At 43.3% G+C, this 23765-nt stretch overlaps 1 protein-coding gene and 1 long non-coding RNA gene across 2 annotated transcripts; both read left to right on the top strand.

Moving 5' to 3' along the window:
* The first annotated feature begins 6991 nt into the window (after positions 1 to 6991).
* Positions 6992 to 13030, top strand: LOC112576708. Its single transcript, XR_003101885.1, has 3 exons — positions 6992 to 7199; positions 8420 to 8661; positions 12659 to 13030. It is a non-coding gene; the product is annotated as an uncharacterized LOC112576708 (long non-coding RNA).
* Positions 13031 to 14815: 1785 nt separating this feature from the next.
* On the top strand, positions 14816 to 22180 carry LOC112576707 (phosphoenolpyruvate carboxykinase, cytosolic [GTP]-like). The gene is given in 14 exon segments (XM_025259372.1): positions 14816 to 15378; positions 16433 to 16550; positions 17140 to 17285; positions 17525 to 17709; positions 18111 to 18314; positions 18763 to 18950; positions 19401 to 19617; positions 19848 to 20055; positions 20305 to 20355; positions 20357 to 20502; positions 20810 to 20824; positions 20827 to 21017; positions 21019 to 21096; positions 21381 to 22180. Coding segments are annotated over 14 exon segments (1980 nt in total). The 5' UTR covers positions 14816 to 15319; the 3' UTR covers positions 21555 to 22180.
* The last annotated feature ends 1585 nt before the right edge of the window (positions 22181 to 23765 follow it).

A 23765-nucleotide genomic window follows, 5' to 3' on the forward strand; every position in this document is an offset into this window, starting at 1 on the left:
AAAATTTTTGGAGATGTATGGAAGAAAGGGGAAGTCATAGAAACAAACTTCTTGTGGATCTTTCTACATATCCATCCGATATATTTTTTTTACCTAGAGCTGCTGCTGACACCTGAGTATGCGTGTGTTTCTGTGGTCGGAGAAGTCTGCTCCAGTTCTCGGGTGTTTCCCGTGTTACTATTCATGTTCTTACTGGCATCTTGTGCAATGTTCGCTTGTTGCGAGCTCGCACTTGTTTCCTTTCATCCAAGTTTCCCCAAACACCCTTTAAAAAACATTTGCGTGCGTGTTCTAGTTGTCTTTGAGAGTGAGTGGCTTGTTGTTCCCAGAAGGGTGTTTAAGAGGATGATCAAGAAAGTGGAATACAAGGAAATGAAGACATTTATTAAGACAAGTGAAATAAAAGTCGAAGAACTCAATCGCAGACTTATTGTCTGGTTCAACAAATAAGACCAGACTTTGAAGTATTGGCAAACCAAAAACAAACGTGGACTATACGGAGAAGATTTTGACTACAAGGTTATGAAGATAAAAGTAATGAGATAATTTGTTCAAAGGAAATGACCATTGCCGCTGACCTTCCAAATACCAAGATACATACCAAGGATGCCAAGCCAAAGCTTTTGCTTCAGCATTCTACATAAACTATTGTAAAACCAGATGGAATGATGAGAGTGTCAAAGACAACGAAAGTTAACGGACAATATGGCAATTTACAAGACAAAAATTCGAGCGCAGCAGATTCATGAAAAGATTTTTTAATATTAGCAGCAATGGAATTCTCAACAAGGTAGAAAGGAATCAGACTGAAGACTGAGGATGAGGAGGACGATTAAAACAATTTTCCGGAAAAGGATGACCAGCGTTTCAATTCTACACAATAGAAATACTTCTAGCAACACACGAGCGGTGCAGGCTGGTCTAGCTGGACCACGTGACCCTTTTTGATGGTACCTCTGAAGGCGAGGAAGATTGATATCGAGATGAGCAGAGGAAGGACTGACTTGCAGAGTGAATGAATACAGTGAGGCTTTCATCCAGGACCTGCTCACCGCCGCTCAACAGACCTGAGTGGTGAGTCTTGTCAACCGCTTCTTTTTTTCCAGTTCGTCACCCAAACGACCAGTAAAGGCGGACCGGCACAACCATTTGTCATCTGGTACCAGGCAAGGGATGAATAAATCAAGGAATGAATGGTTAGGGTGTGGGTTCCTTCTGCATCAGGTCAGGCGCTGACCCTCAGTGTCAAGTCTGTGAGCTGTATTCACCCTTTGCACCGTGTTTCTGTTCATCCACACTTCTCCAGTTCCCTGGTCCAGCACTTGTCCAGCAAAGCCCTTGGCAGCCTTACAGAACGAGCTCTGTGTGCTCTTGGAATACTTGTCACGAGGTTCTGTGTCACACTCGCTCGTACATAACGAAATCGTCTGTTCCACTGTTCTCTTTTCATTCTGATTTGATCGCATGCTTTGATCACAAACATTCTTTTGCTTTCGAAAAACAAACAAACAAACAAACAAACACAAAAATCTTAAAATATTTTTGGTCTTGTTATAAGCGGCTGTGTACATACATTATCATCTGCTTCATTCTTGTTACTGTCAAACATGTCTCTAAAACTAAACTAGTTCCAGCATTCAACTCCTGAAATATTTCACAAAACCAAGTCCTTAGTTTCTCTATTCGTTTCATGAGAGAAATGCGAGCTGCTTGGTTACTGCAAGACCTATGTAATAAATTTTTAACTTATACTGGTTTATATTTTCAAGTACAATCCTGTTGTAAGCCTATAAATTATTGTTCAAATATATCAAGAGCTATGTATTACAAAACATTGCACTGTTACTGCCTAAGCTGAGTGTAATGCACCTAACACGATCTATTGTGTCGAGAGGTAATGTAAGTGTTACAAGTTTGTATTGTACTATTATATTGAGAGGTAATTGTTACTTAAATTCTGCTATCTCCTGGGGCAGATATTGTCACTTTTATTGTTATAAAAATTAGTTCTCGGGATGACTTTTTCGCTGGATACTGTTCTCCTTTTGAGAGTGCTGAATGATGTATCGTGGCTCTATTTTTGTCACAAAACTGTGAGTCTGAGGCTCATCTACATTATTGTAGCAAGGTATGTGTTTTTTGAAGACCTGAGTGTCAACGCACATTGTGATACAAAAGTATTCTACTTCCACATGAAAAGTTTAGGTCGAGACTTTGTGTCAAGAGTTTCATTCCGTGTGCGCAGTTTTGATTCGCACCCCACGTTTCGCAGCCTTTTTTTTTCTTTCTTGTAACCGTTATGTCCATCTGAGATCACACGTGACCATTTATTCCTCTTTCACCAAGTGCACCTGCAAACTACTTCACTGTGAAATCGAAGAGCAAAAGTATATATGTGCTAGTGTCTCAATTTTGTGATAAAACTATTTCCAAAAATATTCAGTGTGTTCTTGGACTGTTCTGGATGATTGAAAAAATATTGTCAGTTGTGATGACGTGCTTCAAGATAAAAGTGTTGAGTGATCATACCTTAGTAAAAAAAAATCCACTATACTATAACAGTGAAATCCATTGTGGTGTGTGTGTGTGTGTGTATACTCACATATTTTTAAACAATTTACTTTATTGTCAATTCCGCAAGTGAATCGAAACAGACTATTACGAAAACGGTCCACCGATTTCTGGCCCCGGGGGAACTGGGCACGTGCTTCAAAAGTAGGGTAAGTCTGTAGTCTTGTATTTGTGTAAGTTTTGAGTGGTGCACACACGACTCCCGCTTTCTCTCGTGCATGAAAATCCTTCATTTCACAGAAATTCACTCCTTGATTAAAAAATTTTATTTCTGGTCTATGGTCTTGATTCAGTGAACGACTTCTCCCTGATGTGTCCCTGATACGGCAAACGATTTCTCTGGAAATGCTGCAACAAATGATTTGCCACGAGTTGATGCCAGGAATGGAAGAAACCTCCATGGATGCCCCAGGCTAGAATCAACAGGAACAGTCATCCTTCTAATGACTAACACGTGGTTCAGCCGGAAGTCAGCGCGGGAAATGCAAACAATGGGGTTCAGATGAATTTTCTCACACAGTTCGCTGTGAAAAGGATGAGACAAGCCTCTGGCGATGCTCTGTAAGAACTAAACGTGTCATCTGTCCTGCTACAGTCAAACTGAGTTTGTACCTGTTGTAGAAACACACTGCCATGATGGAAAACCCAGCAAATAAGTATGTGGATATGTTTTCCGTCCAGTCACAGATATCATCAAAGAAGTTTTAACTACTATGTGCAACAGAACGTACTTCTAGAGGCCATACCTGTGCCCGTAGTACAGGTGAGACAACAGAAAACGACAATGTGACAGACTCCATCATCCTACTGACCTCAGTTTTGACTTAATGGAAAATCACATCCTCCAACTTTTTTCCAGAGAGATATCACAATTGAAAGAAAACGCATCCTAGCAACACAAAATCTGTCACACGTCGAAACACGGTATATGGATGGGACATTTTGTATTGTTCAACATCCTTTACCCAACTCTTGATCACACATGTACTTGTGAGACCGGGTGTCCTTGCTGTTTCTGATAATGCTTGACATAAGTCGAAAGGATTACAGGGTGAGTGTAGATAGATAGTGAGATCTATTGTTGTGTATGTTGTATTGTTTGCTATATGGTTTTTCTAAGCAAGCAAATTATGCACAGGAAGTTACGTACTGACATATTAACTGATATTAATGTTTCTCTTCAACTCCCCTGCGGTGCTAAGATGTTAATCTTGTGTCAATAGAAAAGTTTGAATTCTTTTTCAGATCTTGAAAAAGCTTTGAGGCAAGTTTCTTCTTGATGTAGTAATTTAATATCGCTTACGCATCCCCTAAGACAATAATACAGAGAGAGGAATTAAAAGCTTTAAATTAATCTGCATATAATGAGTGCGTTGTCTCAAATTTGTATTTTGTTTATGTCATAGAGGTGGTTTTGTCAGAAAATTAACTTTAGGCTAGCGTGCTTGCAGCTGGTTGTGATGCAAAAGTTGTTTTGCAGAGTCAACGCATTATGGACAGATCTGGCCGCACGTGCAGAATAATCGATTGTTAAAGTGTGTGTGTGTGTGTCTCGTTCTGACTTCCCGGTTTCTCTGACGACCCAGGTTCTTCTCATGGTTGGTATCACTGCGTTGCAAAGCCGATGCTGAGGATGAACAGCGCTCACGACTCACCGGTCAACTCTCCACTCACGCCCCGTCTGGATAAGGTCGTTACCTTCACACGCGATTTGCCTTCACAGTCAGACAACGACGGCTGTTCTCCCCATCCTCTCTCTCCCTCCCATCGTCTGTGACACGGACACGCGACTGCTGCCCTCCTCCAGGGATTTTTTTTTTACTATCGACTGTTGCTCGCTTGACTGCACTGCTGTCGCAGTACCCGGTGACAGGCACCTAGATGAACAAAGTCGCTCACACTAACTAATACCACCTGTGTGTGTCTCATTCCTCCCAGCTGTGGTACGTGGAAGCACGAGCGAACACCCAGGCATCATATGAGAACTGGTAATGTCTGGCATCGAACTTTCGTCTCTCACAGACAGCTGACACCACCGCGTGGTTTCTGGTGTCAACTGGGAACACTGACAGTTCGTTGTCTCTGACTGAAATTGAGTTTCTGCTTCTAAGTCATCCTGGCTTTTCTCCCGAATATTTATTGTCTCCATGGCTGAGGTTCTCTGCCTTGAAGAAGTTGCTGGTCTTGGCGTCGAAGAAATGACCCGAACACGTCTTGATCTTGATCACCCCCACCACCACCACTACCTACACTCACCCACAGACCTAAAGCATCTTCTCAACCACTTAATCAGATCCCAACAGGGAGGAAGCCCTCCTGTCGACCAGTAACGCTAGCTTCACCTCCCAAAGGTGACGGGCATGACCTTTCGTCCTGTCGTTATTACGCTGGCTTGCTCCCACAACATTTTGTCTGGCAGACCTAAGTGGCAAAAATACCCTCGGGAGCATCCTGTGCTGACCGTGTTCAGTATCGAGATCCTGGGGACACCACACGGCCTGACGGACTGTTGCTGTTGGTTTAAAAACGCGGCTGAAACACAGACAGCTTCGTGCTATCACCAGCATCTGAACCACAACGGACATCAGTTTGAAAACAAGATTTGACAAAACGAGTAATGTCTGTAGATTATGTTATATTTTGACCATGAAATGTCTGGAAATACACACTGCCCTTATAATTATTCAATGTGTATACATTTTTAGTGGGGGACCCTGTTTACATATTTACTTTGATTTAAATACAAGGAATAGTAATTCACATTAATATATGCATCTTCATACCAATGTTGTTTGTTTCCACTTCCAGTCGTCATTAGTTTGGCTGTCGTTTCGATGTTAACTCTCAGAAATTTCCAGAAGGCTGTAACACGATGCATCTTTGAAGGGCAAATCTTTGTTTGCAGTCAATAACTGAAATCTCTTTCTATTTTCGGAAAGTTTTGGAGTGAAAATTTCCCCTGAGAAACCAAACTTGCTTGGCTTTTAATTTTCTTTTTCTCTCGCTTTGTTCAGTGACACCTAAAAGGTGCTAAGGCTCAAAGACCGGAGGCTCTTTCCGAAGACAAATATCGCCATGGTAACTTCAAGCCCATTAAGGTGCATTCGTGTGCGCCTGCCTGCATGAACGCATGTGTGAGTGAGAAAGGAAGAGAAGCTCAAGCTTACAATTGTTACTTTATTTAAACAAATCATTATTTGAAATGATGATCGTTGTTCTCAAGCAAATTTAATATACAGTATATCTAATGAACCCAGTTGCAAGGGAAGTAATCCTTCCGTCCTTGCACAAAAATATTAAAAGCACAGTTTTTCCTCTTGGCTATTCTTTTATTATTCCTCAACTGCAAGTTAAAGGCCGCATTTCTTTTTCAGTTATTATTGTAACTCCTGTAATGCAGTTTACCAGATTTATGCGTCATCTCCCTTGAGCAAGCCTTGTAGCTCCCGGCAGGCGTTACTGTTACATGGCATTACATTACATGCTGAGTGTTATTTATGCCGGGAGAGAGAGGGTGCTGGGCATCTTTGTTGGCGCGTGCTTGTGTCTGATCATATATAAGCTTATGAAAGTGTGACTGTTCATCCACCTTTTTTTTTTTTTCCTCCCTACCCGCTTCTCGACATGCATGCTTCTGCGCATGTTTGCTGCTTACGATAGAGAGGTGAGGTCGTGGGGTCATGTGTACACATCGCACTTTGCATCTTTCTGTGAAGTGCATCATCTACTTCCTTGATCATTCCTCTTTAACCTGACCTCTGCTTTCTGAGAAAGAAAAAAAATTATACTCTCTCTTTCTCCGTCTCAGTGTATGTATGTGTTACATGTAGCCAAAACCATCAGTTTCCGAAAAACAAACAGAAACGATTGAGTTGTGTTCTTCCTTTTTGTCAACACTTAGACAAATCAGCCGTCCATTATGCAGCTCGGCAGAATGACAAAATTCCTCACATGCACGCGCGCAAGCGCACACACACATACACGCATATAAACATCCACAAGAATATATACAAATATACATCACTAATTAACACACACCAATAAAGAGAGAGAAGAGAAACATATTTTACTACACAACCAAGACGGAAGTGTGAACACCACTCACCCAGCAGCTGGTGTGTCAGCTGGGAGATCAAGGTGTTTCAGCTGACGTATCCAAGTAAAGTGTTTCTATTTTTACATCCGTCACCGGGTGGATCTCCATTACCCACGACCATGAAGGCCAAGCTGCACCTGAACTTTGGACGACCACAAGCATGCGGCGTGCTGCTGCAGTCTGATTTGAATAAAAAATGAGTCGCGACCTTGCACAGGCCGCCTGAATACGGGGAAAACACCGTGTTTACAGCCTGCCAGTGTGACCTCCTTTGTTGCTGGGTCAGTCAGACGATCAGCTGATAGGAAGATGATATAGGGGCTGGAGGAGAAGGGCAGGCTGTCACAGAATGCCAGGCAGCTGAAGTCAAGTGTGATGCGAGCTAAGGGCTGGAAGGTGTCCGTGTGCACTTAGAACCAAGAGCAAGAGGTCAGGCCAGTACTTTGCTCTTCCTTAACCGAAAGAATCATCCATGCAGCCACTTAATCGACCAGCCAATCAATCAGTCAACCAATTTCAATCATTAGTATATGTAAGTCGGAGAAAAGCTTGCTTTTGTGTCACAACAACAAAGAGTTTCGCTTCTTTAGTCTGTCATTGAGTTTTATCACTTCAGTAAATATTAGCAGCTTCAAACTCTATCTTCATTTTGTTCTTATAGGACTGCATAGTTTACGGTAGAAAAAAAGTAATAATCAAATATACAAATGACAAAAAATTTCTTTAGGATTGTGCTTGGACTTCTACGCCGTCTCTGACACTTTTGTTGATGTTGATGTATCGTTGTCATCGTTATCATCAACTCTGTGTTTGTCTCTCAACCTTTTTTCGAACCAAGACATATTCGTCGATCTCTCTTCAAGTGATAACCGACATTTACCCTGCTACCCGTGGTCTCAAGGACGCAGACCAATTCACAATACCTGTCGGGCCAAAGGACAACCCTGACTCCATTGTCTGACACCTCCAGGTATCGCTGGTTGCACGAGGACCGAAAAGTAAAGTGCTTCCAAAGAACTTCAACGTCCGGGCAAGTAATAAACTCGAGCGCAAATTCACAAGTATTAAAAAATAAAAGTGGGGAGAGACAAGGCAGCTGTGCACGCGCTTTGCACGAGGCCATACTTGGAGGCTGGAAAGTGGCAAAGGAGGGGTACCCCACTCTGTCTTTAATCTAGGCCACCCGGCTTTTTGAAGACGATTTAAAATTAACCCTTCGTAGGCAGCTTTTTCACCTGAGCGATAACGTGTCATCAAGGTTGTTGTCATTTTTTTAATGTCAGCGAACAGCTGCGACGCACACAGTCGCAACGTGAACGTCAGCGGCGGACAGGTCAACCAGCGCACCCGACCAGCATAACTAGTTTGGAGCAGTATAGAGAGGTTCCACTTCACAAGCGGGTCACCGACTTTTGACGAGGTCAGCGAGCCCCCTACCCTCTACCCCTCACCTCTCCCTCCCTCTGTTCCTTCGTGCGGACGGGAAGCTTGTAGTTCTGCGCCGTCAGCGAAACGGAGGGCGTGACCCGTGTGACGTCACCGTCACAGACCACTTTCTGACGCAACAACCCTGGCGGTGTAGTCCGTGACCCTACTGTGCATCTCGTGCCACCCGAGTCCTTAAAATTTATTTTAGAAATGTCTATTTCCTGTATACTTGCTGTGTTGTGGGAGGGTGTGTGCGGATTAAAATTGACACGGCCAATCCTTTTTAAAAATTTTTTTTTTTTTTCATCTTCTATACGTTTCCAGCGTCCTGGATGCGGATGTCTCTTGAACAAGTGCTACCGAGGAAGAAGATAGCCTAGAGGTTAGAGAGCTGGAATCCGAACTGAGAGCGCGCTGGTTCAATGCCCGATTAGCGCAGCAAACCTCCCCTCGTCGACTCGTGGACTCCATAGAGGGTTGGGGGAGGTAAGGCAGCGAGGGAGAGGAGATGGGGCCCCGAGAAAAGTGATGTCTCTAACACTCAACCCCTCGAACGAAGTAAAAAGGTTAGAGAATGAGCTTTATTTACCCTTTACCCATCGACCTACGATTTGTTCGTTTAGCGTGAAAGTCTTACTACCTCGTGTCAGGGTTGCACTAATCTTTAACAATGCCCTGAAGCAAGTGCCCCTATGTAAAATGTTAAACACCCTCCCTAGGCTCTGACGTCGTTGACGAACTCGTTGACTCAGCGCCAGTCTTGCTCGTGCAAGACACGTTCTAAAAGCTTACAAAAGCCACCAAGCTGCTTATTATAGTTCAGGGGTGGGCAAAGTACGGCCCGAGGGACCGTCTGCCAAAATGTGAAGTGCACTTGTTTCCATGTTTTTATTCAGCCTGAGTCAATTTGATTGAAATTCTATTTATCAAGTTTAACAGCATTAGAAGTCGGCAGTCCGTAACATTCTAACACAAAGTACAAAAATGACAAATAACACACCTGACTTGTCTGATGGAGTCGTCAGAGAGCGTCGATTGATGGATGGAATTCAAACATATTCACTTTGCACAATAAATTAAGTAAGTGAACGCCATTGTGTACTTATTTGTTATTCATTCAATAATCACTAGATTTTTTTTATTCGTTTTTTTTTTTGGTTTTTTTTTATTTTTTATTATTATATAAGGAAGTCACCTAGGTTTCTGGTATTATACTGTCCGCCACATAGCTTAGACCAGCTTAGAATTTTGAGACCGACCCGCGAAAGAAAACATTGCCCACCCTTATTATCGTTGCCCCAACCCACCCCCAACACACAAAGACTAGAGAGGAATGTGAAGCACGCATATGGTAAAGTCACACTAGTGGTCACGCTTCATTTACATCGGAGGCTTTTGCAAAGTCTACTGAAAAGGCTGCAGTATGCAAAACTAAATCTGTAACTCAGGAAGTTTAGGTGTCCTCGACTCATTAGAGAGAGAGAGGGGGGTACACCATCTGCAGGTGTCACTGTTTTTATATACCAAGGTTTTTTAAAGTTGAGTGATACATGCCACGCGCGTTTCAGGCTACTTCCTGATTTTGAGGACCTACTTTCAAACTAAAATAAGTAAATACCAGTAGGTACTTGCATAAAGATGCAAGCCAAATTTAATATTTTTAACTCTAAAGCCATAAAAAGTATTTTTTAAGTGATCAGAAAAGAACTGTGACTGGATCCATACCCACGCACACACAAACTTAAAGTGGGTTGTTCAGGCCTTAGAAATCCTGGGTACGTTGAGCTACAAATGGAAGCTAGGCGTATTTATATTTGACCAAACATTAGGCTGACAACGGAGTGTCCACACGCAAGCACACGCAGAAATGATGAAGCAGCTGTAAGGTGGACGTGCGCAGGTCAATCAAAATTTAATTCATGATCGAATCATGGCACTGGCTCTCGGGTCATGCCTTTCGTTCATAAACGTTCAGCTTTTGTTTTCTGAAGGCTACTCAAACTAAGAACCTCAGCCTTACACTGATAGAAGGAGCATTGAAACGTCGGTTTCCTCCCCACCTTCCCACCCCACCTCGCTCCATCACCTCTGACCCCGCATATCGCGAAATCGTCAATGACTTTATGGAAGTTAGTGTGTAATGTCTTCCCATGTGCCGTTCTGCTATCATGACTGCAGCTCAAAGGATGAAGTTTTTCGTATCCTTAGCCACTAATCCCACTGTGCTGATTTTATGGTTCGAAGTTCAAAGATTTGCTTTTCTTAGGAATGGTCATCATACCAACGCACAAAGGTCGTGTCGGATTGTTTGAAGCGAAACACCGTCGCCAGGTGTATGTAAGTACACCTCTGCCGCAACATATATTCAGCGACCTCCGGTGCCGCGCACTGTTGTGATCATTCGCACCGGACAGGTGCATGGAAAGAACCCGTTATACAAGGTGTCAACAAGGAGCAGACTTTGTCCACAGGTACACCGGCTTCCTGGTGGGCACTGTTAAACGTGGACTTTGGCCGGTAACACGGACAGGTACAACCAGCTGAGCTGTGCTGTTTATTTACAACTGTATGAGAGAAAAGACAAAGAAATGAAGTGGAAGTTTATTGATGTCATGGAACAGCTTTATTGCCGGGCTACTCACGTTTAATCCATAAAAGAGCCGCTTAGGCTCTAAAGGACCATCTGCACAATCAGCACTGCAAAAAAACTCGACCCATGACTGATTTATTTCATCGCAACCATGACCTTTGGGAAAAGTAATTTTATCAAAATCTAGTTTACTTCAAAAAATATAAACAATAGACTTCAAGGACAAGCATCTTGTTACCAAACTAGTAAAGCGATGACCAGACCCCGCAGGTGTTTTCTCCGCAGCTCTAAAGCGGTGGCAAGGTACCCTGGGGCAAACAGACACGAAGTAGTGTCCGATGGGTCTGGACATCGCTTTATAGTTTGAGTTTCTAGTTTTGTTCTGGAGAGACAGCTTTACTCTCGCTTCATGACTACTGCCAAAGAATAGGATACCCTGACTGTACAGCGTCTGCTCCACTTGACCAGTTGTAAAGAACGATAGTGACAGACGTCTCCACTAGCTTATAATAAGTCTACACCTTCAAAGGCATTTATACTCTAATTAATAAATAAACTGCATGTTTGAAACTCCACAATTATCGTCTATGATTCATGATTTGCGATATATGTTGGCATGCATGTACAAACATCCACTAACTCATCACCAACTCCAGCACCACCTGTACACAGTAAAGTTTTATTCCCTTCCGCTCTCTTACCTCTGGATCTCCACAATCTTCAGTTGGCAGTTTGAGTTCTGGAAGTTTCCTTAGACAACACCTTGTTCACTTGACAGCATCCGCTTTGCCATACACACCGACATGGCTCCAGACATTTCCGAAATATCACTTGATGAAAAGGTTCTACTGCAGGCCAAACCGAAACCTGTCACTGAGAGAGAGAGGTGATGTATGTCCTTGGTTCAGATGTCACACGAACTCTGGACCTGCTCATGGGGCTGGCCCTCGAAGATTTTACTCATGCTCTCTGGGTTTCTTTACCCTCATCATGAGCGATAACCCAGAGGCAAAATCATCACTGAGTGCAAGAACTTTCCTCCCAACCAGAACAAGAACCTTTCAACCAATAAGCCAACCAACCCTGTATAATAGTCTGTGGTGATGGTCACTCAGGGTGGTTTTGGGTGGAGGACAGAGAATTGGAATTGGAATTGGAATTGGAGGCAGAAATTGGAATCTTTCTTACCAAATTCCCACTTCAATCCAGTAATCCTAAACTGTTATTGTCCATAACACGATCAATGCCGCTTGAGGAGTCTGTGGTCGACTTCAAGACACAAGGACAAGATGTACGCAACTCTCTCTCATCGATGTTATCAAACTACTTGCTCATTCTCCAAATCTCGAACTCAGCAATATTGAGCCTTGTGAAGAAAACAGGAAGACATGCTGTGGGTAAGAGTGCGTCAGATAACTGTCAGGTCGCAGACCAACTGACACACATTCACTCCTATCAGGAACGCAACTATTTCAGGGCCTTTGCTCTGACCTCTCCTCTCGGGAAAAGACCTTTGGACTCCCGGAGTTCTTTGCATTGTTTCCGGGGCATCACCGGCGATGAAACAAATGCTGACCTCAGCCCTCCCCCCTCCATCCACCCAGCTCCCCTCCCTACACACCATATGTCGACTTCGGATATGGCCTCATAAGTATGGACTGAAAGTTGCAGTGGTTGTAGTTTTTATAGCAGGGAGACAGGTGTGGAGCCCGGGAACAGATATCAAACGGAGTAGTTACATAGAAGGGTCTTGTACATGAAAATGTAGATTGTTACACAGGTTATCAAGAGTATATCACGCGTGAGAAAAAGAGAAACGACGACGACGACGACGACGACGACAATGATGATGATGATGATGATGACACGTCACGAACTATCGGCGATGAGGCTGTATTTACTCTACTTACAGTTTGAAACATTGAGATAGCATGGACGAGCACAGACTGTACAAATTATGATTTATTCAACAGCCTGCTGACCGGTCGATGTGCTGCTTATCAACCGTCTGCCTCGCCGCCGGCCACAAACAAGAACGCTCCCTGTATGTAGATCGCTGCTTCATGTAAGTGCACGTGAGGACACGCTCCTGCTGATTATCGGGAAAGTGACGACCTCATTAAGCAGTTAGTAAAAAGCTGTGATTGTTTCTCAGTAAGCCGTAGAGCGGTATTTATTTGTAAGCATAAGATATTGGGAAATATAAATAAAAATGTTTCGATTGGGTTTATTGTATTGTTGTTGAAATTATTTGCTATGTTACTTTGCGAAATAAATGGGTTTGTGGACTTCATGTCAAGTTCAGAATCAACAAAAATTAAAGACATTTTCTCAAAGAATTTTCTCCCTCAGGTACACGTGCACTCTGAGCTAAACCGTAAAGGAACTGTAGCACTTGGTGCAAGTACTGGGTGGGCACTTTAGGCGGGTACCGTAGGAAGGAAGTGACAAAGAAACGAATATACAGGAGTGGCAGGGTGGGGATTCCAGAAAGCAGAGACTTTGAACGCGGAGGAAAAGGCATTAGGAAACCAGAAAAGGGAAAGAAAATCTGCGACTGATGCAATAAAGGACACGACTGGAAAAAAAGGAAATATGAATTATTAACCTGTCACCATGGTTACCTTACATCGCACAGCTATAATGGGTCGCACGGTAGTTCGTATCCAAGGCTTTGTTAAGCAGTTAATTAATTTGGTTAGCTTTAGGGGGAATATTCCCGTGACCTCCTTAAACCAGCATTAAGTCTGGGTTTGTTATTGTCTGTTGACTGTAGTTTCTATGACAACAGACAGAGTCAACTGAGACTGGCACCAATGGAGCATGTGTCTGTGTCACTGTACCTCTCGTCTGCAAGTTTTATTCTGTGTTTTGTGTCTCAAATAGGAAGAATTATTCAGAAATATTTGTTTCCGGATGATAGACGGCCTTTCAGCTCGGGTGGCATACATCGATCATCAACTTTCTCTCTCTCTCACACACACACACACGAACGAACCAACAAATGCAGCGGCATCGCGTTCACACGTGTAGCTCATTGATCAGGTCAGAGGAAGGTACACTTATATACAGAGGTTAGATGTGTAATGAACCGAAACGAAGTTTTAGATCGGTGTAAGTGCATGTGTCGACAAGTATACGTGAAGTGTCGGGGAGGAGACGACCGGGTTACGGTTGTCAAAAGAGACAGACGACATGCACCTCACACGTGACACAATAAGTAAATAACCGCCCTTTGACGGTCAGCTGAGAGACGCCCCCAAACTGGAGTCATGCTCGCCTAAAGTTAGAAAGACGCAGTGCGGGGTTGTTGCTGACCTTTCACCGCCCGTTGTGGTGCACAGGGCAAAGGTCAAGCTCGTCTGTTGGCCCATGCACGGATTTCCTGCCGAATTCGCTCGACCGACCTACACCAAGGGCAGAAATGTCAACATGTTTCCGTGAAAGAAATCCATACTTATAATGCCTTGCTATTTTTTGTCATCCCACAAGTATATCGAACGAATATATCGATGAGACAGTTTCTGCAAACTACCTTGCTTCCCCTCCCATCCATCCTCACACCCAGCCGGCTCGTTCTGGTCAGGTCTGGATGTGCACCGTCACCTGTCACCAGTCCTCGTGCTGCTAAGTCAGGGTTCATGCACGTGTAGGGGCTGGGGTGCCTACTGGAGGGAATGAGGTAACACGTTGATGGAAACTCGAAAGCACGTGACCGAGAAGTGATAACTGTGTCACAAGTCCTTCCTGCATACATAACACAGTGTGAGTGTAGCACCGGGATCCCCGCCTCGTTTTGAAACCAGCCCTCAGCTGACACGATCTGGTTTGGGGGCCCCAACCTCCTCCCGGAGTGCGACAACAAACTGTTGACGAAGAGTAAACTTCAACTCCGCGGCAAAAGTACCTATACCCTCAATCAAAAGTTTGTAAATCAGCGACCTGTGCTATTTATAACTTTGTATTTACTTTGACATTTCAGTGTAACAGTTAGCCTAGCACACAAAATTTCACACAAAAAGGGATTTTATATTCGAATGTACAATGAAGGTTTGTTATTTTTCGTCGTTGGTGATGTTTTATTCGGCGGAGGAGCTTCCATTCAGTGCTTGTAGTAAATTTTATTATAGTCGTGTAAAGGAGCATGTGAACATATTAAAAGCCGAAAACTCAGCAAACAATTAAATAACAAGTATATAAATAGTGGTGATATCCAGTCTGGCCAGGTTTTACTTGTAGGCTGGCTGCGTAATTGCAGTAACAGCCAAGACGCAGTAAATGTCGCGTTACTTTTCACCAACACCATATTGTTCGACCGGCTCAGCCTTGTGACGTCAGCCGGGAAAACGCCTGCGTTGACCTCCCCTTGTCTGGCCTTTGAACGTAACAGTCAGAGTGAACGGCTATCTTACATGGATTTATTCCTCTTCAAGTGGTGGAGCCCTTCCCCCCCACACACACCCGGGGCCCTTCCCCCACCACCCTGGCAATGCTGTGTATTTAAAGGAGGGGGAAGGAGAGAAGGAACCATTCAGTATTCGACCTCAGCACCTGGCTACTGATGTGTTCATAGCGCTCACACAATCTTTGGACTTACCTGTTTATCTTGCCTACACCTTCATCACCTACCAACCATGCCTGAAAGAAGAGAATCGGAGAGTCAGAATGATAAAGGCACTGACCTCTCTGAAGAGTAAGTACATTTCGTTTCGTTTTATTTATTTAATCCCGAATTTTTGTTTAAATTCCGCAGTTATTGACACTAAAATTTTGATTGGATTGTATTATCTCATCGTTCTTGCAGCTTTTTAATGTTAAAACTGCATCGTAAGACGGTTTTGTTGTGCCTCACAGTCTGTTTATACATCTAATATGGTTTTCAGTATTCTAAATTATGTCTAAAAAACATGAAAGAGTTGAATGCAAAATTTTATACGAGAATACTTGAAAGTTGACTGGCGCCGTAAAACATGGTTGAGGTAGAAATCCATAGCAAATTGTCTCTGCCTTGTCCGAGGTAATCTTACAAATGGCTACGACATAGCAGACGCGGACTAAAAAAAAAAAAATGACGTTAGAGAAGTTGTCATGGCAACCACATAATTCGTCAGTGTTGTGCGTCAAATATCACAATTAAGACGTCATGGGAGCATACTCCTTTTGAGATTCAGACAGAGTTAACATTCTTCGTTTAATTTCTGGCGATAAATTATTTGAGTGCAGACGTGCTCAGGAAAGAGTGTGATGTTTATTATTATAGTAACCTGCTGGTTCTGACTGGAAGATAAATATTTCTGACAATACCAGGACCTGAGGGAAGCGGCTGTGGTAGTTTTTTATTATTATAATTATCTCTGATTCCTTGCGGCTGTATGGATACATGGAGCGCCATTGAATGTAGATCTGTGTACGTATGTTTCTTTTTAAATACCAGTGCGACAGGTCAGAGCAACATTACAAGGGTGAATACCTTGTGTGCCTGCCTGCGTGCGTGCGTGGGTGGGTTTGTTCATCTGAGCAGAGTTCTATGAGATCTGAGTTAATTAGTGTTATTTATTGATTTAAAAAAAATCTGTGGTAGAGTGAAAATGAAACCTTCACGCTCAATATAAAAAGTAGGATCGACTCACAGGTGGTTTTAACACCCACACTCCGCCTTCTTCAGGAAAAATAAGCTAAGCTAAATAAATAGACAAATTATTAATAAATAGATCGATGACTAATTAAAAAAATTAATGTGTGAACAGGGCTATGTCGAAGACAGACTCTCAGACGGAGCTGAGCAAACGATTAGCCAATAAGATTACGTCACACCAGCCTAGCATCCGGGTAATCTACGGTGACCTGTCACAACTTCCAAATAAGGTAAGGAGCTAACACGCCATTGTTTGTACTGTACAGTGTACACTGTACACTTGTCTAAACGACACGGATATCCTTAACCCACTCAAACGTGCAGATAAGGTCTCAGAATTGCTTACAAAACTTGTGAGTGCAAATTGGGGGATGAGGGAGTTGGGGTGGAGGGGCGAGTGATAGAGATTTATGGGGTGTCTCGGGTATCGCCTTTTCTAACTGGTGTGGTAATAGCGACACGAGATAAGGCTTGGGTTATTTCTACCTGCCCCTTTTTATTCTCTCGGGTAAAGGTCGTTTTACGAAGGTCTACTTGGCTTTGAAACGTGGCAGTGTGTGAAACTGTGTGTGAAAATATTTTTGTGTAAAGTAGGAGTACCTGTGTGAAAGACACCGGTATGTGAAACTATGCAGGAAAGCCATCACAGGCTTGTGCTTGTGTGTGAAAGTGTGTTCGTGGGGTGTGTGGGGAGGTTGCGGGGATAAAGAGGGAAAATGCTTGGCGAGGTTCTGTAAATGTATATATCTACATATCTGTAGCGTCTTACGTCTCTAATGTCAGTATGTGACCGAGGTATGGGTTCTGTGTCCCCGGCAGGTCCGCCACTTTGTGGAAGAACACGTTAAGCTGTGCAAGCCCGACACCATCCACATCTGTGATGGCTCGGAGCGAGAGAACGACCTGCTGCTCTACGTGCTGCAGCGGGACGGCATGATCAAGCGCGTGCCCAAGTTCGAGAACTGGTGAGCTCTCTTCTGCTTGACTCTATCTGAGCACCACTTGTCGAGCGTTTAAAGTTTCTATCCCTGCTTCTTTAAAACAAAAGAGAAATATCTTATGAGTAATGACTATTTTATGCTTCCTAGTACCCTTCTAAAAGAGCAACAAATAAAATTCTTTTGATTAAATGTAACTCGAATTCATTCTCATACCGACTCTAGTCAATTTTGAGAGGATGTTTATTTGCATGTTCTGTCTCCAGCTGGTTGTCAAGAACAGATCCCGCTGACGTGGCGCGAGTGGAGCGACTGACCTACATCGCCACGGAGATACAGCGAGATACAGTTCCCACCCCCAAACATGGCGCCAAGTGCCAGCTGGGCAACTGGATGTGCACCGAAGACATGGACCACGAGCTCAACATGAGGTTCCCCAACTGTATGAAAGGTAGGTTGAAAATGAGAGTTGCATTGAATACTTAATTTGTATACAGAGGGGACTTTGTCGAGTCAGGTTACCATCGACAACTGTGTAAAAGATGAGCTGAGAATGAGGGTGTTTAGAGTTACTTTGAGTAGTTGTATCGAGAGGGGACTGTTCCTATGGGCAACTGCTTTAACAAGGTGAGGTGAGAACGACATTGAGAAGCATAAGCAGCATGACAAAAGGTGAGTGGCGAATGGCAGATGTTGGGAATAAGTTCAGACGTATAAACTGCGAGAGGACAATTCGCAAGGTGCAAACCCCTTTTTTTACACTCTTCAGACTGTAACGAACTTGTACTGACAGTTTGTCCTCAGGTATTGAGTGGCTAACATTGTGAGGTGGGTTTTTCTTTGTGTATCAAGGTCGCACCATGTTCGTGATCCCATTCAGCATGGGTCCTGTGGGGTCGCCATTGTCAAAGATCGGTGTCCAGCTGACAGACTCGGCATATGTCGTGGTCAGCATGCGTATAATGACCCGGATAGGAGATAAAGTGCTGGAGGCCTTGGGCGACAACGCCTTCGTCAAATGCGTTCATTCTGTGGGCCGGCCTTTGCCCACGACAGGTAATTATCTGTCTTATCCACGACAAGAGACACACTTTGCTAGTTTGTACTCTTAATAGGATACTTTGTAATAAAGAATATTTTCTAAATATAACACTTCATTGTAAATATAATTTATGTTATGTAAATACACGATAGTGTTTCTGTAGAATAGTTTCTTTTTTGAACCGTTTGACCTTTAAAGTATTTTGGGGGGACTGTGAGCTTTTTTAATTTTTGGTTTGTTTTTGGTTGGGTTTTTTTGTTTTGTTTTGTTTTGTTTTTGTTTTGTTGTTTTTTTGGCTTGTTGATATTTGGTTTGTTTTGTTTTTGTTTTTGACGTGAAGCATTTAGTTTTGAGGGTTGGATAGGTTTCTGTTGACGTAGTTTGCTCTGTGAAACATGGGAAGTATTCTTTTACGCATTCTTGGATGTTGTTTGACATGCGCCTTTTCTACCTTTCGTTCAGCTACTCTTCAGAACAACTGGCCATGTGACCCCAAGATGATTATGGTGGCCCACCTGCCCGAACGCAATGAAATCTGTTCTTACGGAAGTGGCTACGGCGGCAACTCACTGCTGGGCAAAAAGTGTCTGGCTCTTCGACTGGGCTCCATCCTGGGCCACAGGGAAGGCTGGCTGGCAGAACACATGCTGGTGAGTTAAGCACCTTTCTTGTTGAATGATGGAAAGGGAGAATTATTGGTTTGTTATTGTTGATGTGTGTCCCTGTACGTCTGTATTTCTGTATGAGAAGTTTTGGCTTCTGTTAGCTTTGTTTTGTCTTGTTAAGAGTGTTGATAGACGATGCAGGTGCATAGTTAATAGCAGTTGTCTATATACTTTTTAATTCAGAGTTTGAGCAACAGCATTAAGTCTTCTCATGGTGGAGTAACAGGATGTAAACATGATTCAATGAATGTCGTTGACCTGCATTCAATACTTCTCCCTGCTGTTGTCACATTAAACCCCACCCTACCCCACCCCCTTCCAGATTTTCTTTCTGTTTTTTTTTTATTATTATAATCGCTGTAACTGCAAGCCATTCTCTATCAGTAATCAAAAGGTTTCATGTACTTAGCTAACAAATGTTTCTGCTGTCCCAAGATCCTCGGCGTGGAGAACACACTAACCGGCGAGAAGCGTTACATAGCTGCGGCCTTCCCCAGCGCGTGCGGCAAAACCAACATGGCGATGATGAAGCCCACCTTGCCCCACATCAAGGTCACGTGTGTGGGAGATGACATCGCGTGGATGAGGTTCGACTCAGAAGGACGTCTCAGGGCCATTAACCCTGAAAATGGCTTCTTCGGTGTTGCACCTGGTAGGTTTGGTTTGGAAAGGAATGCATTCATTTCTGACATAGATTCACGACTGATTAATTTAAAAGTAAAAAACTTTCTAAAGCTTAATGCTATTGGTGAAGAATTTACGATTTACGACAGCTCTTTGTAAACTTGCTTGAAGGCGTTTGAAAAATTAAAATATTTCCCTGAAGCAACCTTCACCAGCTCCCCAAGACAGATGTCACCAATGATGTCCTTCTGTTAACAGGCACATCGAGCAAAACGAATTTCTTCGCCATGCAGATGATTCAGCACAACACCATCTTCACCAACGTTGCTCAGACCAGTGATGGTGGGGTCTTCTGGGAAGGTCTGGAGGATGAAATAGAACCAGGTGTTAAAATTACCTCTTGGCTGGGAGACGATGATTGGAACAAAGACTCCAGACAAAGGAAAGCTGCTCACCCTAATTCCAGGTGCGCAGATGGCTTTACGTCCAGGGTATTCTTAACCGGATACATTATCAAATGTGTGACTATGAAACCTTTTCCAGATAGGGTCACATATGACAAGGTTTGTCCGGTTGATATGCCCTTTAGGAACATAGCTTAACCAGTTTGTCGCACAGAAATATAAACCAGATTGTTTTTGCATCGTCGATAGAAAAATTAAGATCTCGACTGGTTAGTGTTTACATTTTTTTTAACTTTGTTCTTTTTATATAGGTTCTGCACGCCGGCTACTCAGTGCCCTATCTTGGACCCTGCCTGGGAAGACCCGAGGTGTTCCGATTGATGCCATCATTTTTGGAGGTCGAAGGCCAACCGGCGTACCCTTGGTGTACGAAGCTTTTAACTGGCAGCACGGAGTTTTCGTCGGCGCCTCGATGAGATCAGAGGCCACTGCCGCAGCAGAACACAAAGGTGAGGAGAAAAAACTCATCGCTTGATAGCAATCACATTCGTATACGAAAATATCGGTAAGGAGGCGATAAACGCTCTCTAATACTTTAATACTAAATCCCTACAAGCACCGTTTGGACTGCTTGAAACAGAAACACAATAGTAAAATCAAAATCCTGCGTCCCTTTTTACTCATCAATTCCCCACAATGTTTCTTCCTTTTGTATTATCAATTTTTTTTTTTTTTTTTTTACAAACATTGACCTTTCGACTTCCTTTTGTTTCGAGTATTTTTCACAAACGCCTGCTGTGCATTACCTTGTTGCAGCATCTTTGCTGATGCACGACCCTTCGCCATGCGCCCTTTCTTCGGCTACAACTTCGGCGAATACCTGCACCATTGGCTCTCCTTCGGCAAGGACGCCAAGAATAAACTCCCCAAGATCTTCCACGTGAACTGGTTCCGTAAGGACAAGAACGGAAAGTTCTTGTGGCCAGGATTCGGCGAAAACTGTCGCGTGCTGGACTGGGTGATGAAAGCGCATCAACAACGAGGACGTGGCGCAATCCACTCCCATTGGCCTGGTGCCCAAGCCTGAAGCTCTGAACTTGGAGGTCAGTTCCCTTGTCCACCGCCTTCAGTAGTAGTTAGTTTGTTTTTTGTTTTGTTTTTTTAGGTTCCTTAAGAATAAGGTTAGTACCCCATACTCCATCCTTTTAAAGTTTCTGGGGTTTTTTTTTTCCATTATTAATGACGAAGAAGTCCCGGCAAATGTGCAATCCAGCGACGCTTTAAATGAGTTGTGTGATATATCGGCAGGTAATGTTTTAAATTTAGACTTCTAGACTTCTAGCGGTATAGCTCTCAGCTCATACCTTGTTATATTTTATGATGGCAGAATCTGGAGAATGAGAACATCGACATGGAAGCTCTCTTCAATGTGCCCTTGGACTTCTGGGAAAACGAAGTCAACGCCATCTACAAGTACTTTGATGAACAGGTTAACGAGGACCTTCCCAAGGCCATCATGCAAGAGCTCAAGGCTCTGGAGGCCCGAGTCGTCAGCTACTAGAGGGATGCCGTCACGGACATCTTCACTGAACCTGATCACAGCCTTCAGCCCACGTGAACCAAGAACTTTGAACTCTAAACCTTCAGTCCATCCCAGTGGGAAACGCGAAACCCGGTGAAAAGTGGTTCCACCTCGTAGTCTGAAGGACACATTCCAATCACAATTTTTAATCCAGTATACTATGCCTGGCGTTTATACTCGTTTCTGAAGAAAAATTTCATGCGACCTTTTAACATAATTTTCTGCACTTAATAAACTGAGGGTGAGAAGTTGGGGAGCAGGGTGCTGGGTGGTTGATGGCGAACCGTTCCTCGTGCCCTATTTCTGTCGCTTAAAAATGATTGGACAAATGTGATCAGGTGATCACAAGAAAAGACACTTTTTTGCAGACCGTGATTAAATCATAGCCTGCAGTACTTGCGTATTGCTGTACAAACTAAAAGTATGAAAGACTGTGCAAGAGGATAAATGTGAGGAAATGTTTTTGTGTGCATAACCGGAGAGAGAGAAACTCTTAAAACAACGGTCTTTTTTATGATTCGTACTATTGTGTACACTGGTTCATTTTAGAGCCATCTTTAATTACATGCTTTACAAAAGAAAAACTATTGACGCGTGACAAAAGATTTATGTGGTTTTGAGTGTCGTGTGTGTAGGTAGATGCATTTTATGGCATCTACAGTCTGTTGTGTTTGCTGTTACAGTGATGTGACGTATGACTGGTTGTCTGAGGTGTGACGTATACAGAGCGAGATGCCCTGTGGGTAGAGAGTGATTTGATAAATACTGGCGATCTAGGGGCAGCCGAGATGAAACATATCCGTCAACTGTCGATGAATATTATTGTATTGCACAAACTCGCTGTCTTTTGATATTCTCTTGGTATTACTTCGAGGCAGTGGACATGTGATGATCAAACTGTGTGGACGAAATCAGTGCGTGCATGTGTTTGGGGGGTGTGGGGAGGGGTAAATAACGATTGCCTCCATCATCTTTTTGAAATGCAATAAATCGAAGAAAAATATCTCAATTTTGTTTAACTTCTGTGTGAGTGAGTGAGTGAGTGAAAATTTCAATATCCGTAAAAACGAAATGAACAAATTGACTTCATACTTCAGGCTGTTATAATCGAATGTTATGAACTTAAGTATGGCAGTGGCGTACAACACATACACAATCACTCGTGCGGTTTTGTTTATCACAAAGAAGAAAACAGTTACCTAAAGGTGAACCTTATAAGGCCCATCTATACGGTCTACAGTCAAAACACCTCGCATGTCTTACACAAAGCCCTCGGTTTCACGTCCTCCTGCAAAACAACAGAAAGAAGTCGGAAAGTGAACATCTTAGCTGTGGTACATACTAGAGGTACAACAATATAGCACAGATATCCATTTAAATAATATCCATTTAAATGTGAATTAAACTCTCTATATCAATCACACGGAGTTCCTGAATAATAAATTAATATGTCAGGGCTAGGTCCTGGTCATCCATATAGCGTTTGTCACGGATGATCGCTCTTCTGCGCAAGTACACAGCCTTCTAGATAAACAATGGGTCGAGCTCTACCTGAATGTCCATACATCAATGACACAACTAAACCTTTATGATGGCGGTCAGGATTGAGCCTCTGTGTCCTTCGCAAAAACAGTCACAAGTAGCCACTCAGTAGGTTCGACATTCAAGTCGAGGATAGTGAAAGCTGCAGACTGCGGCGTGGAACCACACAGTCACCTCTGGTGATGGAGAGTGTGAAGAAGCTTGGCTGAAGGAGGGAAGCTGAAGGATGGAACAACATAGTCGCCTGATCTTTGTCTACTTCCCCCACCAACACCCACTCCCTACTATCACTCTCTCGATCCTTCTTTCATTCTCATGCCACGGCACGCACGGTGACACCAGAAATATGCATAGACATGCTTACTCAGTATGGAGGTATGATGTTTCAGTTCAGTGCATCCGTGGGCCTTGAGGATGTTTCCCCGTGGATGGAGATATGTATAGACTTGTAGATGACGGATAGGGATATCGTTCCTTTGGATGACGAGAGCTCCATTCTGTTAGACCCTTAACGAGTTCTGTTTGAGAACTACATGTTCATATAAATAATGTTTGTTACTAATTATTTTCAGTCGCTGTAGTTTTTTGTTGTTTGTTTTGTTTTTGAGGGGTGACCGGATAGGAGAAGCGGGAGGGTAACGAAAACCT

The sequence above is a fragment of the Pomacea canaliculata genome, linkage group LG12 (assembly GCF_003073045.1).
Source record: "Pomacea canaliculata isolate SZHN2017 linkage group LG12, ASM307304v1, whole genome shotgun sequence".
Classification (NCBI taxonomy): Eukaryota; Metazoa; Mollusca; class Gastropoda; order Architaenioglossa; family Ampullariidae; genus Pomacea; species Pomacea canaliculata.